At 43.7% G+C, this 25,723-nt stretch overlaps 1 protein-coding gene across 1 annotated transcript in view; it reads right to left on the bottom strand.

Annotated features, from left to right (window-relative positions):
• Positions 1–2,808: 2,808 nt before the first annotated feature.
• Positions 2,809–25,723, bottom strand: part of SH2D1A (SH2 domain containing 1A) — a 59,469-nt gene continuing 36,554 nt past the window's right edge. Inside the window, exons 3-4 of the mRNA XM_029607876.1 lie at positions 19,005–19,140; positions 2,809–3,247 (exon numbers count right to left, since the gene is read on the bottom strand). Coding sequence (XP_029463736.1) covers positions 3,204–3,247; positions 19,005–19,140 — 180 coding nt within the window. The 3' untranslated portion in view covers positions 2,809–3,203. The remainder of the gene's footprint in view (positions 3,248–19,004; positions 19,141–25,723) is intronic.

The following is a 25,723-nucleotide window of genomic DNA, read 5'->3' as shown; positions in this document are numbered from 1 at the left end:
TGTGTGGGTAGATGCTAACTTATCTCTAAAACAACACATTTCGAAAGTGGTGAAAACCTCATTTTTTAAACTACATGTCCTCAAACGACTACGTCCCCTTCTTTTTTCTCATGATTATCGTTCGGTGCTCCAAGCACTGATTCTGTCTGGTCTAGACTATTGTAACGGTCTATACCTGGGATTGCCAGACTCTACTATTAAGCCTTTGCAACTGATATTGAATTCAGCAGCTAGACTTCTGACCGGTACCCCACTGAAACAACACATTTCACCTGTCTTACACAAATTACATTGGCTCCCCGTCAAACAAAGAATCTGTTATAAAATCATTATGCTAATTCATTCTCTCCTGAATAATACTGATTCTACTTGGATGTGTTTCACACTACACATCTACAAACCACAACGAGAATTAAGATCTACAGGGAAAAATCTGCTGGAAATCCCTTCAGTAAAGAATGCGGCGTTGTGCATGACTAGGAACAGAGCTTTCTCGGTCGCTGGCCCTATACTGTGGAACACATTGCCAGACCCGCTTAGGTTAATAAGCAGTCGAAAAGACTTTAAGAAGGCTTTGAAAACCTACCTCTTTCAGGAAGCTTTTAAAGATTTAGAAATATCTTAGTTGAAGTAAATAAGACTAATTATGTTTGATTTATATAGTATTACTTTTACTTATTCCTGCTTTTTATTTTTAACGGAAACTGGCCAATCTCTATTTTAGTCATTATTATTTTTATTGATTATGAAATATCCTGTATTTTAATTCTTACCTATTTATTTCCTTAAGTTTTATTTTATCTCAAATTTTTAACCTTTTAATTTTAAGGTTATTTATTGTTGTAAACCGCTTTGGTCAGTATTTTTTACTGGAAAACGGTATATAAATTTGTTTAAATAAATAAAAATAAATAAATAAGGATAAAAGTCCCAAGCCACTGGGGTCTTATCTGTCTTCAACAACTGGAGTTTCTGCACTAGCCAGTTTCAAATGGAATTCAGAAACCAAAAGGGACAAGAGCTAGTTACTATGTGGTATGAAATAAAATATACTCACCTTATATCTTAATTCTTTTAATAGGGTTTTAGAGGTTTTTTCTTGTTGCATGATGCTTCTGGACTCTTTTTGGATCAGTGAAACTCGAGCCCTATTAATAAAATTGCATTGAATATTATCCCTTCCCTGTCATGTCGTATTAGCTCCATTCATTAGACAAAAGGAGGTTCTTATGTCAGACCTGCTACTGTAAAATTACCTGAGGTTAATAGCCAAGCACGAAGAACAAAACACTGTCCGCACCTTACTTTTCCCCGGAGTACATTCCAAACTGGTTTCAAGCCAGTTTTAAGTATATTTCAGGACTGAAGACATATCAGTTCATCTGGCAGCTGAATAAAGACTTTTTGTCTTTTATTTTGTTTCTAAGTAAGTTCTAAGAGAAACTACCTACTGCATGTCAAGCAAAGCAAGTGCTGCACGGATACAGACCTGGAAATTCAGACGGAACATGCAAATTATTAAGCAAAACTGTTTTTAAATAATTTATTGCAAACTAAATTACAATAGTACAATAAAAGTTAAAATCATAAAACAATTTCAAACAAACTGTACATCACACAGTCATAAGTGCACTATACATCAGAGAAAATAGATTTGGTGTTAATTAGAATTTGGAGCTCATTTTGAAAACTTGAGCAAACAATGAAACAAAATGTGTGCAGTTTCCGATTCTTGTTATATTTACATGTGAAGTTTCAATATTTTCAATGTATTGTATCTTAGCTTCCAAGCCATGTAGTATAGTATTTTTATTTTAAAGTCAGTAGAACAATGGCATCCATGCATCATCTGTAAAACAAATATTCTTATGAATTATCCATTCTACAGGCAGTACTCCTCATGTCCATCAGGTCATTTTGTTGATAAAAAAAGGGAAAACAAAAAAGGATATTTGGCATTATCTATAATTTGGGCTCATACTTATTTCTATATAGTAATCAGAACTGGTAACATAAGCCAGAGTCAGGCCAAGTTTCAAACAGTAAACCATTAGAAATACAAGTATCAAGGTTCTCATATAAAAAGAATTGCTTCAGAGTAATCTCCAAGTCTCCATGGAAAGCAGTCCACTAGGGTATTCAGTGGATTGCAATGAATATGCAAATCTGTCTCATGCATATTCATTACAGTATTCTGAAAACTCATGAGACTGGAGGGTGCCCATCCTTCTTGGTATCACTTGGTCCTGAAAGTCTTTTAAAAACCTTACTGCAGGGCTTCACATACTTGTTTTGGTGATCTCACAATCTGCATACTAGAGGCCCCATTTTTGCCAGTTCATCTCCTGCATATTCACCGGGGATAACTTAAAAACCTGACTGGCTGTGGGATCGCCAGTACAGGTTTGGGAAGCCCTGCTTATTGCCACCTAGAAGCTGGCAGTGATGCCACCACTGAACTAGGGAATTCTGACCAGAGCCACTACTGATGGCAAGAAAAAAGAAAAAAAAATCACTGTGTGCAAAGATCACGTCAATGCTGGTTCAAGCAGAGGAAATTCAGGACTGACACATCATTTCAGTACTGTAGAGTGTTTAACTCTTCGAAACCCTGCCTGATTCGTAAAGGGTTTTTCCATAGGCATCGAACAGGAAAACCCCTTGATGAATCAAGTCCCTAGGACCCATGAAACTGTAAACCCTCTTTCCTATGCATTTCATAACTAGAAACTCATCGTCTTTATAGAGGGGCTCCCCCACTTTCTCCCACCCCAGAAGGACCCCCCCCCCCTACTTTTTCCCCACATGTTTCCCATGCGGCTGTTTCTGCAGAGTTGTAAAAATAGCAGAGATAGAATGGGGGAGCAGGATTACATTATTCAGTGCAAGGACGTACTTTCAAGTAGGCTTTGGTGCATGAAACACATTGCACTCAATACAAAATTCAAATATTTAACACTGCATATTGGGATTTTGCATTTTTAAAGATGGATGGCAGAACGTACTAAAAAAAAATTACTGTTTGTCTTCCAGCTGCAAGTCAGGTTCAATCTATATCAGCTTAATGTCAGTTGATGTTTCCATTCAATTCTAGATAACATGAAAACCTGAGAAAATATGGTTTCACAAATACACAGAGGTCTTTCACTCAATGCAAAACTGATTCTTAAAGCAGTTCACATTATTTGATCTAAAACACATTTTCAGGAATGGTTTGTATGTAGGTACTCCTTAGCCATTCTTCCACCTAAAGAAAAATAAAATCATAAAGATATGAGTCTGACATTCATGCAACATTTAAATAACAATGGCATCATGTTAAATTACTCAGCAGGCTGTCTACTCTCCAGCCCTGCTTCTGCCATCCATAAAATTATTAAGCATATTCACTCATTACAACAAGCCCCATAGGTGTCACAATGAGCCCAGCTATGCCACCTGCCTTGTGAGAAGAAATGTTATTATGGAGACATCTTAAAAACAAGAGCTCTTCATCTTTTATAAATGATGCAACCAGCTACTGTAGGGGAGCACAGACCATAAGATTGATTTTGCATTGTAATCAAGGTACTATAGATATAAAGGTCCATATTCCAAAGCATTTAGCTGTTTAACTCAGAAGTTAGCTGGCTAAATGAATATTTAGGGACTTATCCGGCTAAATTCTAACCAGCTAGAATTTAGCTGGCTAAGGGGCTCATTTATCAAAGTGCTATATGGTGTTTTTGCAATTGAAATGAGAAAAAGGGGAGAGATTTTTGGCCAAGTGGGCTCATAGTTTTGCAAAGCCATATTGCATGGCTTTAACTACACCTTTTTCATAAAGCTGTGTGATAGGCCTTTATTGTGTGTTGCAATGTTTTCATGAATGCCATTTTTAGTGGAGAGCCAGCCTAGCTATCAGGGCCATGGTGGGGGGGGGGGGGGGGGGGGGAGAGAGAGAGACTGACTAGCCATAATGCCCTCACACTAGATAGGTATTTATATCTCTACGGGAGGCCCACCTAGTAACTCGAGATGAGGTTTAGGTATTAGTGTAAGGGTTAGGGGCCACTTTGACATTCAAAGTGTCACGAACAGAACAGTGCTCTCTTGTGAAGATTTGATGACCTTCGGAGTGAGGAAACTCACCCAAAGATGAGATTTGTGCAATGTTCTCTCAGCCTAGCTTGATGGACTCTCTACCTGGGTAACATCAAGCTAGGTTGAGAGAACATTGCTGGATAACTTAGCCAGCTAAGTCTAGTCGGGTCACAGACCTGTCCTAAAATTAGCTGGCTATAGTTAGCCAGATAACATTAAGATACCCAGTTATATTCATTTGTGCGACTGCTGGCTAACTTTGCTATCTAGACTATATCTAAATCTATACCTCATGCTCTTTACTTTTAAGCCCTTTACATCATGAGAACAGATCTCCAAAGCAGATCTCTGTAGGGTTCTAGTGATTAACCATTTGCTTTCCCTCAGACATGAGAACTGGGCAATCCAGGAGTATGATCTGATTTCAAGTAGAGATGTGAATCAGAACCGGAATCGGTTCCGATTCCGGTTCCGATTCACATGTGGGGTTTTTTTCATCGGGCCCGATCGCGGTTTTGTTTATCGGCTGCGCCCGAGCCGATAAACAAAAAACCCACCCCGACCCTTTAAAACTAATACCTAGCCCCTGTGACACAGTAAGGGCAAAGGCTATCGGCGCCATTTTGATTACTGGCAGCCGATGGCCCGAGTGTAGGAGATCGCTCCCAGACCCCCGCTGGACCACCAGGGGCTTTTGCCAAGTCTTGGGGGACCCTCCTGACCCCCACAAGACTTGCCAAAAGTCCAGCGGGGGTCCGGGAGCGACCTCCTGCACTCGGACCGTCGGCTGCCAGTATTGAAAATGGCACCGATAGCCTTTGCCCTTACTATGTCACAGGGGCTACCGGTGCCATTGGTCAGCCCCTGTCACATGGTAGGAGCACAAGATGGCGCCGGCCATCCAGTGCTCCTACCATGTGACAATGGCACGGATACCCTGTCACATGGTAAGGGCAAAGGGCCATCGGCGCCATTTTGATTAGTGGCAGCTGACGGCCTGGGAGCGGGAGGTCACTCCAGGGACCCCCACTGGACCACCAGGTACCTGTAAAAAGTTTTTGGGGGGGTCGGGAGGGTGGGGGAAGCTAAGGGATTAGTTTTAAAGGGTTGGGGTGGGTTTAGGAGTTAATTTTGTGTGCCATTTTTCCCACCGTCCCCCAAAATGATAAGAGAACCCCTATGATCAAAATTGTGGGGTTTTCCTATCGTTTTGGGGGAGCCCCCAATTTCTGACGATTTTGAAAATATCGTCCGATATTTTTAATCGTCCGAAGCCCGATTCACATCCCTAATTTCAAGTCATCTGTAATGCATATTTAACCTAGGAGCTACAAGATAACACACAAGCAGAGGGATATACATTTGTTACAGCCACTGAAATATTGGCTGCCCTGCCAAAATTGGTCCCCAATGATTTGCAGTAAATTGTGCTGTAGGGGTTTGAAACTCAGTGTGCCAGGGTTAAAGCAGAGTCTAGAAGACAGATTAGATATTCCAAAGCACAGAGACACTATCGCTAACAGACAACATAATGAGAGGTTTCGACAGTGGTAAACATTACATTCTAGTGATGCTAGACCTGTCAGCAGCCTTTGATACAGTAAATCATGACATACTATTAAATAGATTAGAAGAAATAGGACTAAGCAACAAAACAATCAACTGGTTCAGATCATATCTAAATAACAGATACTTCCAAGTACAAAGACGTAATATCAGAAAAAATAAACCTTCAAACAGAAGCTCCACAGGGATCAGCCTTGTCTGCCACACTTTTCAACATATACCTGTTGCCGCTATGTCACCTGCTGGCTGGTCTGGGCATCACACATTACATATATGCTGATGATTTATTTAAGGGTTTCTTATATACCGAGGCACGTTTGCAAAACATCACCTCGGTTCACAGTGTAACATAACCTAGCAACAAGCTTTACAATAATAATAATAATAATAATAAAATAAATAACTAGCAACAAGCTTTACAATAGAACATTAACAGGTAGCGGTTAAGAGGGTAGGGGATGATAGTACGAGAAATATATACAAATGTACATGTAAGTTTTTTAACAATAATGTTATATTAGGTAATCAGGAAGATTAGAAAGGGTGAAGTAAAAGATGGAGGGTGAGGAAGAGGAGAGGACCTGTGGGGTAGGGGGGGGTGAGAGGAGAGTGAAGGGGCGAGGGTAAATAGGGTAGGAAGAAAAAAGAGAAAGGGTGATGGGGAGGGGGTCAGGAGGGCGGTCGGATGCGGGGTCGGATGCGGGGTAATGCGGGGTAATGCGGGGTAATGTCATATCTTATGGAGGGTCAATTCGTTAGTCAGGGTATGCAAGTTTGAACAGCCATGTTTTAAGGTTGTGCTTGAATTTTTTGTGGCAAGGTTCCTGGCGTAGATGGGAAGGCATTTTATTCCAGTGGGCAGTTCCTGCGATGATGAAGGATCGCTCTCTAAAGGTGGTATGTTTCATGAGCTTTGGAGAGGGTATCTGGAGTTTGGCCAAGTGATGCGTTCTTGTGGGTCTTGTCGGAGAGTGAAACAGGAGATGTTCAGGGAACCATTGCATGTCATGGTTATGAATGGCTTTGTGTATGAGTGTGAGTACTTTATATACTATCCTGGAGGTTACGGGGAGCCAATGTAATGATTGGAGGACGGGAGTAATGTGGTCATGACGGTGAGTGTTGGTAAGGATGCGTGCCGCAGCATTTTGCAATAACTGTAGTATTTTTTGGTAAGCCTAGGAGGATGGCGTTACAATAGTCAAGTTTGGACAGGATCGTGGCTTGCAGAACTGTACGGAAGTCAGAGGTATGAAGAAGAGGTTTGATTCTCTTCAAGGTGTGAAGTTTGAAGAATCCGCTTTTTATGGTGGCAGAAATGAATTTTTTGAGATTAAACTGATCGTCTTTCATAATGCCAAGGTTGCGGACTAGTAGAGTAGTAGGGCAACTGGGTAGTGGGGGTGTGGGGGAGAGACTGCGAGAAGGGTTGTTAGGAGGGGAGAGGATGAGTAGCTCTGTTTTGTTAGTATTGAGAGCAAGGAAATTATCGGAGAGCAGTTTATTTATCTCAGATAGTGTAGAGTTCCAGATCTTCATTGCATTTGCAATAGAATAATTAATAGGGATGAGTATCTGCACGTCGTCAGCATATATAAAGTGCTGGATACTCAGTTTCGAGAGGAGTTGGCAGAGGGGGAGGAGGTATATATTAAAGAGTGTAGAAGAGAGGGATGAACCCTGTGGTACTCCTTGAGATAGTTTGACAGGGTTAGATTTGTTACAACCAATTTTTACACTGTAGCTTCTGTCATTAAGGTAAGATTGGAACCATAGTAGGGCTGTGCCAGCAATACCAATTTCCATGAGGCGTTTGATGAGTGTGAGGTGGTTGACAGTATCAAATGCCGCAGAGATATCTAATAGTGCAAGTATGTGGGATTGTCCGTTGTCCATGGCTTTAAGTATAGTTTCTGAGAGGGTGATGAGTAGTGTTTCTGTACTATGGTGTTTGCGAAAACCATATTGAGATGTGGAGAGTATGTTATGTTCATCAGTGTATTCAGTGAGTTGTTTATTGATAATCTTTTCCAGTATTTTGGAGAGGAATGGGAGGTTTGATACTGGGCGATAGTTGGCTAGTTCGTTAGGATCCAAATTAGGTTTTTTGAGAGTGGGTTTGATGATGGCGTGCTTGAGTTGCTTTGGGACTTGGCCTAGGGTAATGGATTTGTTCAGTATGTTTGCGATGTGTTTGGCTGTAGTCGCTGGGCTTGTGAGTATTATTTTGGTAGGCAGGTTGTCTGAGGGGTGATAGGCAGGTTTGATTTTCTTGAGAGTAGTTTCGATTTCTAGTGCAGATGTGTTTTCGAAGTTCAGTAGTGAGGGGTTTGGGTTTTTCGTGTGTGGGTGTGATTGTGTGTTTTGATTGGTGCAGTTTATAGGGGTGTTTTTAGGTGTGAGTGAGTTTGGGGAACCAGAATGAGCTGTGAAGCGTGCCATAATGGTTTCCACTTTAGAGAGGAAGTAAGATGCTAGATTCTCACATTTTGTTTCATCGTCATTGTCAGGATTACATCTATCTTGATATGTAATGAGGCTGTTTACATATTGGAAAAGGGCTTATGGGTTGAACTGGAATTGATGGATTCTTGTGGCATAGAAGTCTTTCTTTGCTTTTTCTGTGGCCTTTCGGTAGGCGTGTAAATGGGTGCGAAACTGTGATAGTGTAGTAGGGAGGCGGTTCCTTCGCCAGGTTTTTTCTAATTTGCGAAGATTCATTTTCATGGTTTTAAGTTCATTTATATACCATGGTTTTTTGTTATTCTTTTCTAAGTTGATTTTTTTTGGTTTGAGAGGGGCAGAGTTTATCTGCTATGTTGGTGGTGATTTGGAACCATGAAGCGGTGGCGGAGTTAGCATCTGTAAGGTCTAGGTTAGGTAGTTCCTCTGAGAGGGCGTCTATTATATCTTCAGTTTTTGCCTGTTTTCGGAAACTGATTGTTTTTGTAGGTTGTGAGGTTTGGGGGGAATCTTGTATGGTGCACCGTGTATCAATACGGTAGTGATCTGACCAGGGAATGGGTGTGCAGGTGGGGAGGTCAGCTTGGATTAAGGTGTTGGTAAATATAAGGTCAAGGGTATGACCCGCTTTGTATGTGGGGTTAGTCACAATCTGTTTGAAACCAAGGGCATTCATAGCTGTCAAAATGGTTTCGCATGAAGGGGAGAGGGGGTCACAGTCAGCATGGAGATTGAAGTCTCCGAGAATGATGGCTGGGTTGGCAATGTTTATGTGTTTAGAGATGTATTCTATGAGGGAGGAGGGGTTCTTTTCTAGGATGCCAGGGGGGGCGTAGATTAAACAGAGTTGGAGAGAGTTGGATTTAAAAAAGCTGATCTCTAGTTTAGGTGGGGGGGGAGTGGATTGAAGAGAGAAGTTGAATCTCTTTTTAGCTGCAAGGAGTAGTCCACCCCCTTTCTTTTTGGGTCTGGGAATGGAGAAAATGCTATATAGGTCTGTGGGAAATTGGTTAATTAATGCAGTATCAGTATCCTTTAACCAGGATTCTGTGATGGCACATATGTCAGGGGATTCGTCAGTAAGAATGTCATATAGTAGGGTGGTTTTCTTCACAATAGATTGAGCATTGGATAGAGAAGGTCATTCAATTATGATATTCAATTATATATTCAATCATGATTATATTTTCAATCATTATATATTCATTATATATTCATTATATATTCATTATATATTCATTATATATTCAATCATGATATTCAATTAATACTACCCATCGATGATATAATTGAAAAAACATTAAACATAGCTAACATGTATCTAGATATCATCAAACAGCTACTAAACCAAATGGAATTAGTTATTAATATAGAGAAAACAGAATTCCTACATTTAGAACGAAAAAATATAGAGACCATTCAAAACCCAATCACACTCAAAAACAACCAAAAAATAGAATTAGCAGAGAAAGTATGGAACCTCGGAGTGATAATTGACACGGAACTAAGCATGAAACAATATATAGCCTTAAAAGTAAAGGAAGGATATGCCAAACTTATGATTCTCAGAAGACTAAAACCACTACTAACAACTACCAACTTTCGATCAGTGTTACAAGCCTTAATATTCACAAGCACTGATTACTGTAACGCCCTACTACTAGACTTACCTTACACCACAATAAGACCACTACAAATACTACAAAACACAGCTGCAAGAATTCTAACTGGTAAAAGTAAAAGAGACCACATCACCGAAACCCTAGCTGAACTACCCTGGTTACCAATTGAGTAAAGAATACAATACAAAACACTATGCACTATACATAAATTAATACATAACAAAAAAGCAGAATGGCTGAACACTGCCCTTCGCGTACATGTACCTCACAGAAACCCGAGATCAGCCAACAAAGCACTCCTAACTATTCCCTCAGTCAAAACAGCAAGACTAACTCAAGTAAGGGAAAGAGCGCTATCCTTAGCAGGCCCTATACTATGGAACACTATGCCTTTAGAGATCAGATTACAAAGAGACATCAAAACCTTTAGAAAAAGTTTAAAAACATGGCTCTTTAAACAGGCTTATCACAAAGAGAATAGAGAAAAGAATCCAGGGAAGTGTAAGGTGCAGATAGAAGAACATTGACACACTTCACCTTAATCAATGTGTATTTTATTTTTTCTCTCACCTCTAAAGGAGAAGACACAATTACAATTATAAATCTAATCTTGTATTCAAAATCGATACATATAGAAATGGACATGATTCATCACATTTACCAAATAATAATTTATTATAAAACTATGTTACCGAACTTTGATGGCACCTATTTAATTGTTATAAGTTGATACATTTACCTACATTATGTTATGTGCCTTACTGTAAACCATTGTGACGGTGTCCATCTTAACGACGGTATAGAAAAGATTTTAAATAAATAAATAAAAGCTAGCTGAATTGGAAAGCTAGCCAGATAAACATTCAGTTAACTCAGGCGAAATAGGCAGTGGTGCAACCATACTGCTGAACATAACCAAATAACTTTTTGTTAGCCAGATAAGTTTATCCTGCTAACTTTACACCTGCTTAATAGTTGATCTAACTTATCCAACTAACTTATCACCACTTGTCGGCTAAGTTAGCTGGATAAGTAGCTCTTCCCTGTTATGCCCTTATCCCGCCAGCCACTTAGCTGGATAAATAGTTATCTGGTTAAGTAGTGGCCACTGAACATGACCAGATAGTCAGATGCCACCACTTAACCGGATAAGTCTGAACTTATCTGGCTAAGTGACAGTGAATATGGACCTCCAGAAGTTTTATTCTTTTGTGCATCTATCGCAAAAAGGGTCCTGAATGAGAGGGGGAAAGAAATGATTATAGCAACAGGTTTTATATCAGTAAAAACATCTAAATGAGCCAAAATCTTTATACCTAATATATCATTGCACTTTTGCTATACCATGCTGTTGTTCAATACCGATAATTACTTCTGCATCATTTTAACCCTGCAGATTTATTTCCCAGCATACTTCAGGAAGACCTAGCCTTTTGTGGTATGACAGAGAAAATAAATCTTACTTTTTATACATTCATTCAGCAAGAAAGGTTACATTCTTATGTTAAACATCTTAAACAATGCTTATTTATAAGTGCTTTTTTCCATTCAGCTCACCTATTTTAGATTTCTAAATGTATTAATCTTCTTAGAATCTTTCTTTCATTTTTGCACCTTATTAAGATTATCATGATTGATCTACCTACTCATTTCGTTTTTATCTGTTAAACCCACTTCTCTATCAAAGCTGAATTGATTTCTGCAGAAGAAATCTTTTGATTGAATGTTATTTTTATTATTTTGCTGACTTTGCACTCAATTACTAATGTACAGTGTGTCTTTAACATGCCAATGATGAAAGAGTGAAATTCTGCAGCAGTGATCTAGATTAATAAAAATTCGATATATTGCCAAACAATTGCAACATCTAAGCTGTTAACAACAATAGGTCTGCATCTGCAAAATCAAAGAAAAATAAGGCCCTCAGCTATGTTAAAATAGCAGGTTTAATATTTTAAAAAAGGAGCGACTATGGTAAAAAGCAAATTATGCAGTAATACATTCTGTGACAATTTACAGTATAAATGGAGAAATTACTTACCTGATAATTTAGTTTTCCTTAGTGTAAACAGATGCTCTCAGGACTCAGGTTATGTGCTCTTCTGCTAGCAGATGGGAGACGGAGTCAGATTTCAAAGCTGATGTCATTCTAGATATACCCCTGCAGTAACCTCAGCTCTTCAGTATTCTCTTCGAAAAGCCATTGTGGATATATATTTGCTTAATTAACTTGATTATCTTGATTAAACTTGATTGAACTGGTTCAACTGATTCAAAAAGTAGAGACCGCCAGTGCACTCAACCAATTAACGCCGACACCGGACAAACTGTGGGTATCTTGAACTAAGGGTAGGGCAGCGGCTTACCCGAATTTGATTAGTCTCGAGGTTCGCTTTCCGAGGTTCTCCTTCCCTGGGGCAGCCGTGGGCGGGATGCTGAGTCCATCTGTCTACATTAAGGAAAACAAAATTATCAGGTAAGTAATTTCTCCATTGCCTAGCGTGTAGCCAGATGGACTCAGGACCAGTGGATGTACAAAAACTACTCCCAGACAGGGCGGGAGGCTGCCCGTGGCCCACTTAATACTGCCCTTGCGAAGGCTGTGTCTTCTCAGGCCTGAACATCCAGGTGGTAGAACCTGGAGAAGGTGTGTATGGAAGACCACGTCGCCACCCGACAGATCTCTGCTGGCGACAGCAGCTTGGTTTCTGCACAAGAGACTGCCTGGGCCCTCGTAGAATGTAGTGGTAAGGGCTTTCCTGCCTCTGTGTAGGTTGTCTTGATTACTTCTTTGATCCAGCGGGCTATGGTCGCCAGCGAGACTGCTTCTCCTTGTTTCTTCCCGCTGTGAAGAATGAACAAGCGATCTGTTTTGCGCACCGGTTCCAATCTTTCCAGGTACCGCACTAAGGGTCTGCTGACATTTAGATGCCGAAGAAGGCATGAGTCTTCCGAATCCTTATGTTCGTCCGGAGATGGTAGGAAGATGGTTTCGTTCAAATGAAACTCGGAAACCACTTTCGGTAGAAAGGAGGGGACGGTGCGCAGCTGAATGGTTCCAGGAGTGAACCTAAGGAACGGTTCCCGACAGGATAGTGCCTATAGTTCGGAGATGCGACAAGCTGAACATATTGCCACTAGGAATACAGTCTTCAATGTTAAGAGGCGTAGTTGCAGACCACGTGTTGGTCTGAAGGAAGCCCCTGCTAGGAAGACTAATACTAGATTTAGATTCCATAGAGACACCTGCCACTTTAGGGGTGGTTGGAGTTGTTTAACCCCTTTCAGAAAGCGGGACAAATCTGGATGGGTTGATAGCCGGATACCGTCCACCGGCTCTGAAGCAGGACAGTGCAGCTACTTGAATCTTGAGGGAGTTGAGAGACAAACCCTTTTTCATACCATCCTGTAGGAACTCCAGAATCATGGGGATCTTGGCTGTCCACGGGAGTATCCCGCGGTCCTCGCACCAAGCTTCGAATACTCTCCAAATCCTTATGTATGACAGGGATGTGGAGAACTTGCACACTCAGAGCAGGGTTTCAATCACGGCCTTTGATTAACCACGCTTCTTCAGTCGAGTCCTCTCAAGGGCCAGACTGTAAGAGAGAATCGAGACGGATCTTTGTGAAGAATCAAGCCCTGCTGGAGAAGGTCATTGTGTGGAGGCAGGCACAGACGGTTCCCCGCAAGGAGTCTTTGCATATCTGCGTACCATGGTCGTCTTGGTCAATCTGGGGGCACTAGTAGAACTAGTCCCCTGTGATGTTCTATTTTGCGGATGACCTTGCCCAGTAGCGGCCATGGGGGGAAAGCATACAGTAAGTCTTCCTCTGGCTAAGTCTGGGTGAAAGCGTCGATCCTTTGGGAGTGTGGCTTTCATCTGCGGCTGAAGAACCTGGGGACTTGGGCACTGAGATGGGTGGCCAGTAGATCCATGGCTGGGAGGCCCCAGTGATTTACTATCAGTTGGAAGGCTGTGTTCGACAGCATCCATTCTCCCGGGTCCAGGTTCTCTCTGCTGAAGAAGTCTGCTGAGATGTTGTCTTTTCCTGCGATGTAGGAGGCCGAGATCCCTTGTAGGTTTATCTCCGCCCTTGCCATGAGAGGATCTATCTCCAGAGACACCTGCTGGCTCCTGGTTCCTCCTTGGCAGTTGATGTAGGCAACCATTGTAGCGTTGTCAGACATTACTCAAATCTCTTTGCCTCGGAGTCTGTGGCTGAATCACAGGCACACTAGTCTGACTGCTCGAGCTTCCAGCGGTTTATGTCTCTTCCTTGCTTCATTGTCCCTGGGCCATCAGTTCCTGACAGTGAACTCCCTACCCTCGTAGGCTCGCATCCGTGGTGAGCATGATCCAGTTCGGTGGGGATAGGCTTACTCCTCTGCTTAGGTGGTCTTCCTGTAACCACTACTGAAGCTGAGAACGTACCTCTGCTGGTAGTTGGAGGCGAATTGAGTAGTCCTGGAACAGTGGGTTCCAGCATGACAGTAAGGAGCACTGGAGTGGTCACATGTGAGCCCTTGCCCACGGAACGACCTCCAGGGTTGATACAATGAGCCGAGGACTTGAAGATAGTCCCATACCTTGGGGCGTGCATTGGTCATCAATCACCGTAATTGTTCCATCAGCTTCCTTCTCCTCAGGGGAGGGAGGAAGACTTTGTTCTGTTTAGTGTTGAAACAGGCCCCCAAGTAGTCTAGAGTCTGAGAGGGCTGCAGACTGCTCTTGACAGTGTTCACGACCCAACCAAGCTCCTGCAGTAGATTCTGCTGGTCACCTGCTGGCTCTCTTCCGAAGACTTTGCCCTGATCAGCTAGTCATCCAAGTAAGGGTGTACCAAGATCTCTTCCTTACTCAGTGTTGCCGCCATGACCACCATAATTTTGGAGAATGTTCTGGGGGCAGTTGCTAGGCCGAAAGGTAGCGCTCGGAACTGGTAATGGTGACCCAGTATCACAAAGCATGGAAAACGCTGGTGATCTTGATGGACTGGAATGTGATGGTAGGCTTCGGAGAGGTCCAGGGAGGTTAGAAACTCTCCTGGTTGTACTGCCATTATGATGGAGTGAAGAGTTTCCATGCTGAAGTGTAGTATCCGCAGATGACGGTTGACGTTCTTGAGATCCAAGATGGATCGGAATGATCCTTCCTTCTTGGGAACGATAAAATAGATGGAATAGTGCCCCGTATTTTGTTGGGACATGGGACCTGGAGTTATTGCCTTCAGACTGAGTAGTCTTGTCAGAGTGGTTTCCACTGCCAGTTTCTTGGTGTGGCAGTAGCAGGGTGACATCATAAATTTGTCTCGAGGAATGCTGCGAACTCTAGAGAGTAACTTTCTCAAATGATGTATAGTACCCATTTGTCCGACGTTATCTTGACCCATCTTTGGTAGAAGAGGGCAAGTCGACCCCCTATCTCCTCTTCCTGAGGATGGGTAAGCCATTCTCATTGTGGAACACGGCTGGAGCCTGCCCCCAGGCCTTGCTCCTCTTTTGGTCTGTCGATTCCGAAAGGGCTAGGACCTTCTGGAGGGATGAGGTGCCTGGAACTGTGAGTTCCTGTAGGGTCTAAAGCATTGTGAGCCTCTGCCTTTGGTTCTTCTGGGAGAGGGATGCTGAGATCTTTTATTCCTATCTTCCAATAGCCGAGGTACTGGGGATTCACCCCACTTGCCGGCTAACTTCTCCAATTCGCTTCTGAACAAGAGAGATCCTTTAAAGGGCATTCTTGTGAAATTTGCTTTAGATGTCGCGTCAGCAGACCAATTCCGTAGCCATAGTTGTCTTCTGGCTACGCCTCTGGCTGAGGTGCGCACCAGGTCTGAGCTTGCGTCCATCAGGAAGGCTGCCACAGGTTCCATTGTCTCACCGGTATACATTCTGGAGTTATTTGCCTCGAGAGAGAGAAGCAAGCAGGAACGTGCCACCAGTGCGCAGCAGGAAGCAATCTGTAGTGTCATTGCTGTTGCGTCTAAGGCCTGGTTAAGGATGGATTCCAATCGTCTATCCTGAGTATCCTTCAACACAGCCCCTCCCTCAACAGGAATCGTTGTTCGCTTTGAGACGGCACAGACCATGGCGTCCACTTTTGGGAAACACAGGCGTTCCTTGGTTGCTGGTTCTAGAGGGTATAGAGCGTCCAAGGCCCGACCCCCTTTGAAGCTGGCCTCCGGGGCATCCCACTCCAGGTCGATGAGTTCCTGGATGGCTTCCATCATTGGGAAGTAACATGAGGCTTTACGAAGGGACACCAGGATGGGATTCTTCTTTGGTTCCGCCATTGGGTCCGTGCCTGGAATACCCAGAGTCTTCAGAGTCTGGGGAAACAAGGGCTGGTAATTCATCCTTGTGGAAGAAGTGAAGCATGGTTCGGTATGGTTCCAGGCCTGGAGGAATTTCTTCTTCTTCCAGGGAGTCGCCATCATCATCTGAGGTGTCTGGGTCCCTGTCAGGGAAATTCTTGGTTAAACGAGGCATGTCTTGAGGCATCTAAGCAGGGCTGGAAGGATCTTGTGCTTCCAGCAGGGGTTGAGCCTGGGGCGCAGATGGGGCTGATTGCGCCTGAACGAAGGTTTGCAGCCCTTGGAAAAATTCTAACCAGAAGGTCCCTGGGACCATGTTAATCCCAGGGGAAGTTGGCGTAGGAGCCCCTGAGGTGCCCTCTTGTGGAGAAGCCAACTCAGAGATGCATAGATCCGGGGAACTATCGTCTGTAGTAGTTCCGGACCCATCCCCAGACAGTGAGGGACCAGGCTTTGGTTCCCCCTGGGCTTCCTCGCAATGCTGGCACAGGCAGGCCTCCAGTTCAGGCTGCGTGGCTCTTATGTGGCAGGCTGTGCAAAGAGAGTGCCTTCTGGCCTTCTTGGGTGCCTGTGCCATTGTCTCTAGCTTCAATGCGCTTGTGTAATTGTAAACGCGGCTGTGCGTGAAGTTGTGCGCGTTTGCGTTCGGTTGTGCGCGCGGTGTGCGTTCGGTTGTGCTCGCGGCCCAGTTGTGCGCGCGGTTATGTGCACCACTGTGCGTGCAGCTGTGTGCGCGCCTGTACTAGACACACACAAGTTAGGCGCATCGGCCACCTGGCCTGCCTCGTGCATACCGCCGGTCGAGAAGGGAAGATGGCGCCGACGCCCCCGTGCATAAGATGGCACCCACGAGGGTCTAAATTCTGCATCGCATCAGGGCCTAGCCTAACCAGGGCTGCTCAACCCGATTGGTGCTCCCTTTTACCTCGCCAGAAAAGAAATTGAATCGGTACGGCAATCCAAGCCTCGGAGACTAGAGACCTGAATTTAAACTTTTCTGCTTACCTGGTCTCGGTGCTTACCAATCAAGTGCCGGGACGGTCTCCAGCTGCGGGGGAAGAGGGCTTTATCTTCACCCCTCACTCAGTTGTGCTCCTGCTGCCTTTCAGCCACTCTGGGGCTAAGTTCACACCGGGAACCAGCTACCTGACCAAGGCACATCTCTGGGGGATATCGGAAATCACCTCAGGAATTCTCAACTGGGGGAGGGACCCTAAGGTTTCACCACAGGAGAGTGGGGATCAATCTTCTTTAAGGTAAATTTTCTTTTTCTTTCTTCTTTGCTGTAATTCTTAGCACTATTCTAGTGTATGGGATAGTGTCCGCATCTGCTAGGAGACGGAGAGATACTGAAGAGCTGAGGTTTCTGCAGGGATATATCTAGAGTGACGTCAGCTTTGAAATCTGACTCCGTCTTCCATCTGCTAGCAGAAGAGCACATAACCCACTGGTCCTGAGTCCATCTGGCTACACGCTAGGAGAAGATGGGTTTTTTTCCACAAACATTCAGAGCTTTTTTGTCTGCCAATACTTAATTGTACTAAATTCTTGCATAGTTTTTTTCCCCCTCTGTATCAGCCCCCCCCCCCAGGGAAAGGCAGGAGGGGAGGGCTCAGTTAGGGAGCAGAGTAGCTATTCTCTACTATATTCTGCCTGCTCCAGCCTCACCTCCTCCTCTCCTGATCTCTGTAGGCTGGGAGGGGAGGGGCTGGATGGAGCAGGAAGTAGAAAGTTGTTCTCTGCAGGCCACTGACCAAAAAAGCTATGGCACTAGCAGTACATGCCATGAGCAGGTATAATACAGAACAGCACCAGAATCTAGTGACTGATTAATAGAATGGATATTTTATACCCTGTAATTTTAGTTTGTGTTATGCATTTTTTCTTCTTTATTTTTTCGCCTTTTAACCATTTCCATATTACTATGGCAACATGTGTACACGTTTTGTCATGATAAAGTTTCCTGAATGTAAATCTGAGAAAAACCACCAGTGGAGAAGGGAGAGGAGAGAGTGAAAAGCACCAATGGTGTCTCTCTCCCTTCCAACCTCCCTGCCCCACTAGTGCTTCTCCTTTGCCACGACAGCGGCAGACAAGGCACCTTTCTTTCTAGAGAAACAAAGTTCTGTAAATGCCTATAGTAAAACACAAAACAGTGCTTTTGTTGATTTTCTTTCCTTGAAGAAATTACTAACCTAGTGGTATAAAATTTTCACAAACTCTTACATTTTCCAGATTTTTCAGGGGACTGCCTGAATTGTATTGATCGCACTGATGACTTTTCATAACTTGCTTTACATTGTGTCACTCACCATTAACTGCTCAATTTATTTTCATCCAGTTCATGCAATGATCTCTCCTGTAATGTATCAGTCAGGGTTTGAGGTTACTATAATAATCATATTGCAATATTTTGGGTTTATTTTGCAGGCTTTCACCTAGACAGAATGCCAGCTCACTTTTACAATGAAAAGCCAAAGCTGAGGGCCAGAAAAATGAATTTTAATATTTGATGGCCTCTATGTCATGACGTTCGGAGGAGTGCAAAAAATATATTAGCAGGAATGAACCTGGGTCTAACAGGGTTCAATATCCCCAAGTGGGCCTGAATATCTTTACTGCAGCGGGAAGAAATGTGGTGCCGGGAACAGCTCCTGCGCTTCACTCCACTGCCAAGGCTCGGGAATTCTGCAGGTGGTCTGTTTTTTGCAACCCTATACATTGCGGCCTGCAGTAATGAGAACAGGCGGTCCCTACGTATTCCTTTAGGAGAGAGAAACAAAGCGAACAAACAATGAAAAATAAAGTATGGCGTTACAAGGAGATTTGTTTTAAACAAAGAACAACCACCACCTTGTTCTTCATCTATGTTCTGGTATTTAACATAAATTTCTGCATTAAATATAGAGTATTGAGAGGGTCAAAGGGATTTACAGCACAGAATCTTTGTGCAAAGTACCTTGTGCACTTTTTGGCATACAGATTCTGTCTACGGGATAGAGTAAAGGGATTGCAATGCCCTGGTCTGGTTTCTTGAATGCAGAAAGCAGGTTTTTCACTTTACGGAACAATCTTCTCTGAACTCCAGGTGCAGTCTGAAAAATTAAGAGAGAAAGAAATCCATCAGATGCGCTATTTATTATGAACTGTATATGTTCCTAAAAGGAATGATTGTTACGACCTCAGACCTGCCTCAGAAGCAGGGTATGATCAGGGTTTCTTGGTCCCAACACTACTCTGAAAAACATAATGCACAGCTGATCACTGTCAGTGCTTCTGAAACCTTTGGCTAAATCTGTGAATGGCAACATTCAAGTTCACGTTATCTTAAGGTATCAGTAGAAATAACCATGGAGTTCTTAGTGTTCCGAGTTATAGAAATGTCCTGTTACTAACTCCCACGAAACAGGAAGCAGCTAAACTGGGACATTTCTGTGTGGCTTCTCATCATTAACCATGCGGCCTTCCTATGGTCTGTGGAAAGTCTGGATGTAGCATGAACAGCTGAATGTCAGGGTCGAACAATAGAGATGATTCTTAACAAGTGAAAGTACGGCCATACGCTGGTGCACAATTTTACTTCCGATAAAATAAAATTTGGAAAATATATATCGAAGGTGGACAAAGGAAAGGAAGCCCGGGAATGAGACCCGAAACAAACAGGCCAGCTGAAATTCTATTAATGAAGGGGATCAGAAGCATAGACAGGCATAGCAGTAAAAACTGCTTTTCTGTGCACCCTCCGACTTAATATCATGGTGATATAAAGTTGGAGGTCCCGAAGGGTAAAAAAAGTAAAAAAAAAATTTTGAAGTAGGCCGGCGGCTGTCGGGTCGAAAACCGGACGCTCAATTTTGCCGGTGTCTGTTTTCCGAGCCCGTGGCTGTCAGCAGGCTCAAGAACCGACGCCGGCAAAATTGAGCGTCGGCTGTCAAACCCGCTGACAGCCGCTCCGGGCGAAAAGGAGGCACTAGGGACACACTAGTGTCCCTTTTGCCCGTTTCTTCCGCCGGACCTAATTTAAATACTGAATCGTGCACACAGGCGAGTGGCCTGTGCGCGCACCGGGAGAACAGGCGTTCTCCCGCGGACTTTACTGAATCGGCCCATTATATTGCCATGGATTAGTCACGAGAGGGGACTCATTTTCTTTCTCACACACATATGCTCTTACACTCTCTTCCCCTTCCCCGGGTTTGACTCCAGCACTCTCCCTCTTCTCTCTTCCTCTCCCCAAACACTGTGCTCTACTTCTTCTTCTGTCCTCTCCCTAACACCAGCGCTCTCAGCCTTCCCTCCTCCCAAGGTGGCCCCAACCCCAACCTTTAACATCCCCACCTGTCAATGTGAGGTTAGCTCAAGGTCCTCCTTCTTCTGTCCCATATAGGCCGATGCAGCATGGCCTCTGTTCCCAACTTCTGGCCAGCGCAGATCGACACAAACATGGCTCCTTATATTTTATTTTATTTATTTATTTATTTATTTATTTATTTATTTAAGAGTTTTTATATACCGTCATTAAGTTATTTACCATCATAACGGTTGGAAGAAGGCACTGTTGCTCCACATCATTCCCAAACTCCTCCCATGCTCATGGGAATTAGCACAAGATAACAGAGACTTTCAACTCAAAATCTTCACACACAGCCACATATGCAAACCTTTCAACCATTCTGTCCTCTCTTCTGGTTCCTCTATTACTTATGGCCTTCTCTATGCTCTAACTACAACTATATTAAGGACCTGATCATCTCCTCTAAACTTCATGTATTGTTTCTTGCCAAAATGTGGCTACAAAGTGCGATTCTTTCTACATGACTCAAGCATATCTCCCCTATTATCATTTTTCTTATAAATGTAAATACTGTCGCTCTGGTTGCCATCCTCTACCACACCCAGAGGTGTAGTAAGGGGGGGGCAAGGGGGTGCTGTCCGCCCCGGGTAGCAACAAGGGGAGGGATGCCATTGCCACCGGCAGGAAGGTCCTGTGGCGGTGCAGAACAGTGACAGTGGGGAAAACACCGCCAGCAAAAGCAAGGACCTGCAGTGACAGAGGCCAATTGCACTTCCTGTATTTCCTGGAGCTGGCGCGACGGCAAAGAACAGGTCCAGCATTGCCGCCGGCACTCCAGGAGCCATCTGCAGAAGAACAGACCCAGCATTGCAGCCTCCGCTCCCAGAGCTGGCAGCAGAAGAAGTGGCCCAGCGTTGCTGCCAATGCTCCAGGTGCCGGCGGTAGAAGACCTGCGATCCCACTGACAGCCAAAGAAGGGAGAGACTGGCGCTATGAGAGTAAGTGCCAGTGTATGAGGGTGGATATGTGTATTAGGTGTGTTTGTATGAGGGTATGTATGTGTGTGTGGGGGTGTGGGTGAATATGTGTGGGTGGGTGTGGTATGTGTGGGGGGGTGGGGGTGTTTGTGTGGGGGGGTCAGTGTGGGTGTTGGTTTGTATGAAAGGGTGTGTGTGTGTGTGTGTATATGAGAGCATGCCTGTGTGTGTGTAAGAGATGGTGAGTGTATAGAAGCATGAGTGTGTGTGTGTCTGTGGGTCCGTGTGTGTGAGAGGGTGCCTGTGTGCATGTATGAAAAGGGTGCCTGTGAGCGGGAGTGGGATTGGGGGTGAGAGAGAGGAAGCATTTGTGTGTGTGTGTGGGTGAGACAGGAATCATGTGTGAGAGATACAGAGGAAGCATGTATGTGTGAAAGAGAGACAGAGGAAACATGTGTGTCTATCTCTTTCATACACACACACACACTTAAGCTCCCTCTGTGTCTCACCAAACATGTATTTGTGTGAGAGACCAAGGGAGTATATTTTATTTGTGTTTCTATGTGTGTATGTACCCTCAGTTCATGCCAATCTCAGGCTGACAGGTATATAGAGTAGGGGATTTTTAGAATCCTTATTACTTTTAATTACTGGGTGTTATTTGATGTCTGCTGTTTTGAAATATTTTATCGATGTTTAGGAAATTTTTAAAAATTTGTACAGGAGCTTCTAATTATTGAATATTATTCTATTCATCAGCTGTTTTGTAGTCTATATTTTTTAGTATTTATTTATTTATTATTTTTATTATACCGAGTTTCATGATAGGAATCACATCAACCCGGTTTACAATTAACAATGTGAGTAAAGGCAGAGAGTAACATAGTAAAAACATTTCCCAATTCAACATCAAATATAGTATGAAACTTAAAAAATATTATAACAATATTTAGGATGTAAGAAAGTTACAAAAAACAAGGAAAAATAACTAGGATCTGAAAGTGGGAGGAAATTGAATAAAGAATATTAACATTTTAGCCAACTGTATCAATTAATAAATATGTATAATATTATAAAAATATAGATGTGTAGCAAAAATGGGTTTACTATGGTTTTACTATTCTGATTGATTTGTTTTGAGGAATAGTGATTTTCTGCTTTTCCATTGTTGCACTGCATACAGAATCTGGCTTGTGGTTTCCAGTTCAGTTTTTGTCTGCAAGTGTGCGTGTGTGAGAGAGAGAGAGAGAGAGGAAGCGTGTGTATGTGTGAGAGAGAATTGAAGAAGCATGTCTGTGTGTGAGAGAGACACAGAGGAAGTATATGTGTAAGATACGTACAGAGAAAGCATGTGTGTCTGTCTCTCACATACACACATGCTCTCTCTATCTCTCACCAAACATGTATGTGTGTGTATGAGAGAGGGGATCATATTGTGTGTGTGTGTTTGTTGTTCATGCGTACCCCCAGTCTGCAACAATCTTAAGATGATAGATATGGAGAATGGGAGATTTTTAAAATCCTTATCAATTTATCGTTGTTAGGAAATTTTAAAATTATATATGGAGGGAGGGGTGCCAAAAAAGTATCTGCCCCAGGTGCCAAATACCCAGGTACGCCTCTGACTACAATGCATGCATCTTAAAAACTAAGGGCCCGATTTTAAAAGGGTTACATGCATAAGGTACGCGCGTAACATTTTTAAACCCCATCTGGGCACGCCGAGCCTATTTTGCATAGGCTCGGCGGTGCGCGGAAGCCCCGGGACGCGTGTAAGTCCCGGGGCTTGCCTGGGAGGGCATGTCAGGGGGCGTGTTGGGAGTGATGCGGTGTTTTCGGGGCATGTCCGGGGGTGTGTTTCCGGCTCGGGGGCGTTTCAGGGGCATGACCGAGTGCCCCGACACAGCGGCCTGTGTCGGGGCCTGTTGTGCCGGCGCGCGTAAGTTGCTACTACCCAGAGGCAGTAGTAACTTTTAAGATAATGGTAGGGAGGGGGTTTAGATAGGGCCGGGGGGGTGGGTTAGGTAGGGGAAGGGAGGGGAAGGTGCGGAGGGGTGAATGGAAAGTTCCCTCCGAGGCCGCTCTGATTTCGGAGCGGCCTAGGAGGGAACGGGCAGCGCGCGCAGGGCTCGGCGCATGAAGGTGCACAAATGTGCACCCCCTTGCGCGCGTCCACCCCGGATTTTATAAGATACGCGCGGCTACGCGCGTATCTTATAAAATCCTACCTACTTTTGTTCGCGCCTGGTGCGCAAACAAAAGTACGCGCACGTGTAGATTTGTAAAATCTACCCCTAAGGTTATGAAAGCACATAGACTGTCTCTTAGTTCAATTTTCTTTTCTAATTCAGTTTTCTTTTATTTTAATTCACAATTCCCCAGATCCCTCCTTAGCTTCACTGTCAGAAACTATGGATTTCATCGCTGATATTGCTACTCATTGTCAAAAACTGGTAATCTTAGGCAACTTCAATTTCCACGCTGACAACCCTGTTCGCTTATCAGATAAATGTTTGCTTGCCTTAACAGCAGATTTAGGCCTTACCCAGTTAGTTAACAGCCCCACCATGAGGCAGGTTATATACTGGACCTTATTTTCTCTTCTGCTAGATTCCATCTCTTCACTAGTCTTTCTGTGGACAAACCATTTCTTAATCTGATTTCATCCCAATCACAATTCTCCTAAACTTCCTCGAGATGGTAAACTTTTCAAACTAGGAATCTCAAACAAATAGAGTTTGATCTATTTGCCTCTGAACTTGATTCTTTTCCTCCCAGTTTTGACACATGTCTGTTGGATCACCAGGTTAATACCTTTGTTCTGCAGTTAATAAAGTTGCACCTTAACTCAGCATTCACTACATCATTACCCTATTCACTACTGGTATCGCTCTGGGCTAAGAAACCTTAAAAGACAAGTCTGTCACCTTGAGCAACTTTGGCGCAAGCATAAATCAGACAGCATTAAGACAAAATAGGTCATTGCAAATAGGCACTATCAATCTGAATTATTATCTCGCAAGAAAAAAATCCATCTCTAATAAGATGTAAGAAGACAACCATCCTTGCCAACTATTTAAGACTATTGTTTATGTCTCCAACCACCCGCCTCTAATTCTAGTCAATTCTTCCTGTTCCGCTGATAGCTTCGAATTTAATTTTTTTGGATAAAATTAATGCTATCTGTAAAGATTTCACTTCTGTCAAGAATAATAACCAATCTTGTTTATCATCAAACTCCCCCTCTTCAAGTAGCAATGTCTCAACCTTTAATCTGACCTTGGCTGCTAGTATCAATCTTCTACTTAGTTTGTTATGTTTTACTACTTCTAAACTGGATCCTTGTGCCCTCACAGTTTCTAAAAAATCCTTCCCTAGGATTAACTAATCCCATCTACTTCATTGTAAACTCTTCTTCCCAGCTTAAAGTTGCAAGGGTTCAGCCCCTCTTGAAAAAAACATTCATTAGACCCCTCTGGTTTAGGCAATAATTTACTTTGCTGTCTGTAATCATTATAAAGATTGTCTTTGACTAGCTCAGAGGCTTTATTTATTTATTTAATGCTTTTATATACCGATGTTCGTATGTCTCGAAAATTAACATCCTGTACCCATCTCAATCAGGCTTTAGAAAGGGACATAGCACTGAATCTGCTTTACTCGCATTTGTTAATGATGTTGGGGTTCAGGCCGATAATCAGGCCGATACAGTACAGTGCGCTCCAGTGGAGTGCACTGTTAACCCGCAATTGGATGTGCGTTTTGGACGCGCTAGCTTTACCCCTTATTCAGTAAGGGGTAATAGTGCGTCGAAAACGTGCATCCAACCCCCCCAAACCTAATGCATGTTGATGGCCCTATTGGAAGACCAGCCGGACTTCATGTCCGGCTGGACGGCGTAATGTGGGCGCAGGCCCGCTCAGCGAGACGCGCGTGGCCGAGGGAAGAAGGGGGGGGGGGGGTGGGGGAAGCAGCGGACGTGACGGGGGGGGGGGGGAGGGGGGGATGGTAGTGGGAGCGTGTCATCTGGACGTGGGCGATAGGGATTGGTGCAGGCATGGGGGGGGGGAGTAATGTGGAAGGCAGGGATAGGTGGGAAGCCAAATTCAAACTGCTGTTAAGCAGTTGCAGGAACGCGGGTGTTATTCAGGCGGCTGGCGAGCGAGAGAGCGAGAGAGGGGTAGCAGGTTCGCGAGACCCTCCCACCCACCCTTTAGTTCTGTATGATTGTTCTGGGAAATTATGGTTTTGGAGAATTTTGTCGCAGCGGGGGAGGGGGCGGTTGGTCCGAGTCATAACTGTTCATTTATATTGGTTATGTATTTGGATTTTGGTAAAAGCCGACGGTGGTTGACAACTGGGCTGTTGTCAGGGATCGGCTCCTTGCCGGATGAGGCGGGGGCCGCT

The sequence above is a fragment of the Rhinatrema bivittatum genome, chromosome 6, assembly GCF_901001135.1.
Source record: "Rhinatrema bivittatum chromosome 6, aRhiBiv1.1, whole genome shotgun sequence".
Lineage (NCBI taxonomy): Eukaryota > Metazoa > Chordata > Amphibia > Gymnophiona > Rhinatrematidae > Rhinatrema > Rhinatrema bivittatum.
This window is presented reverse-complemented; position numbering and strand designations above follow the sequence as displayed.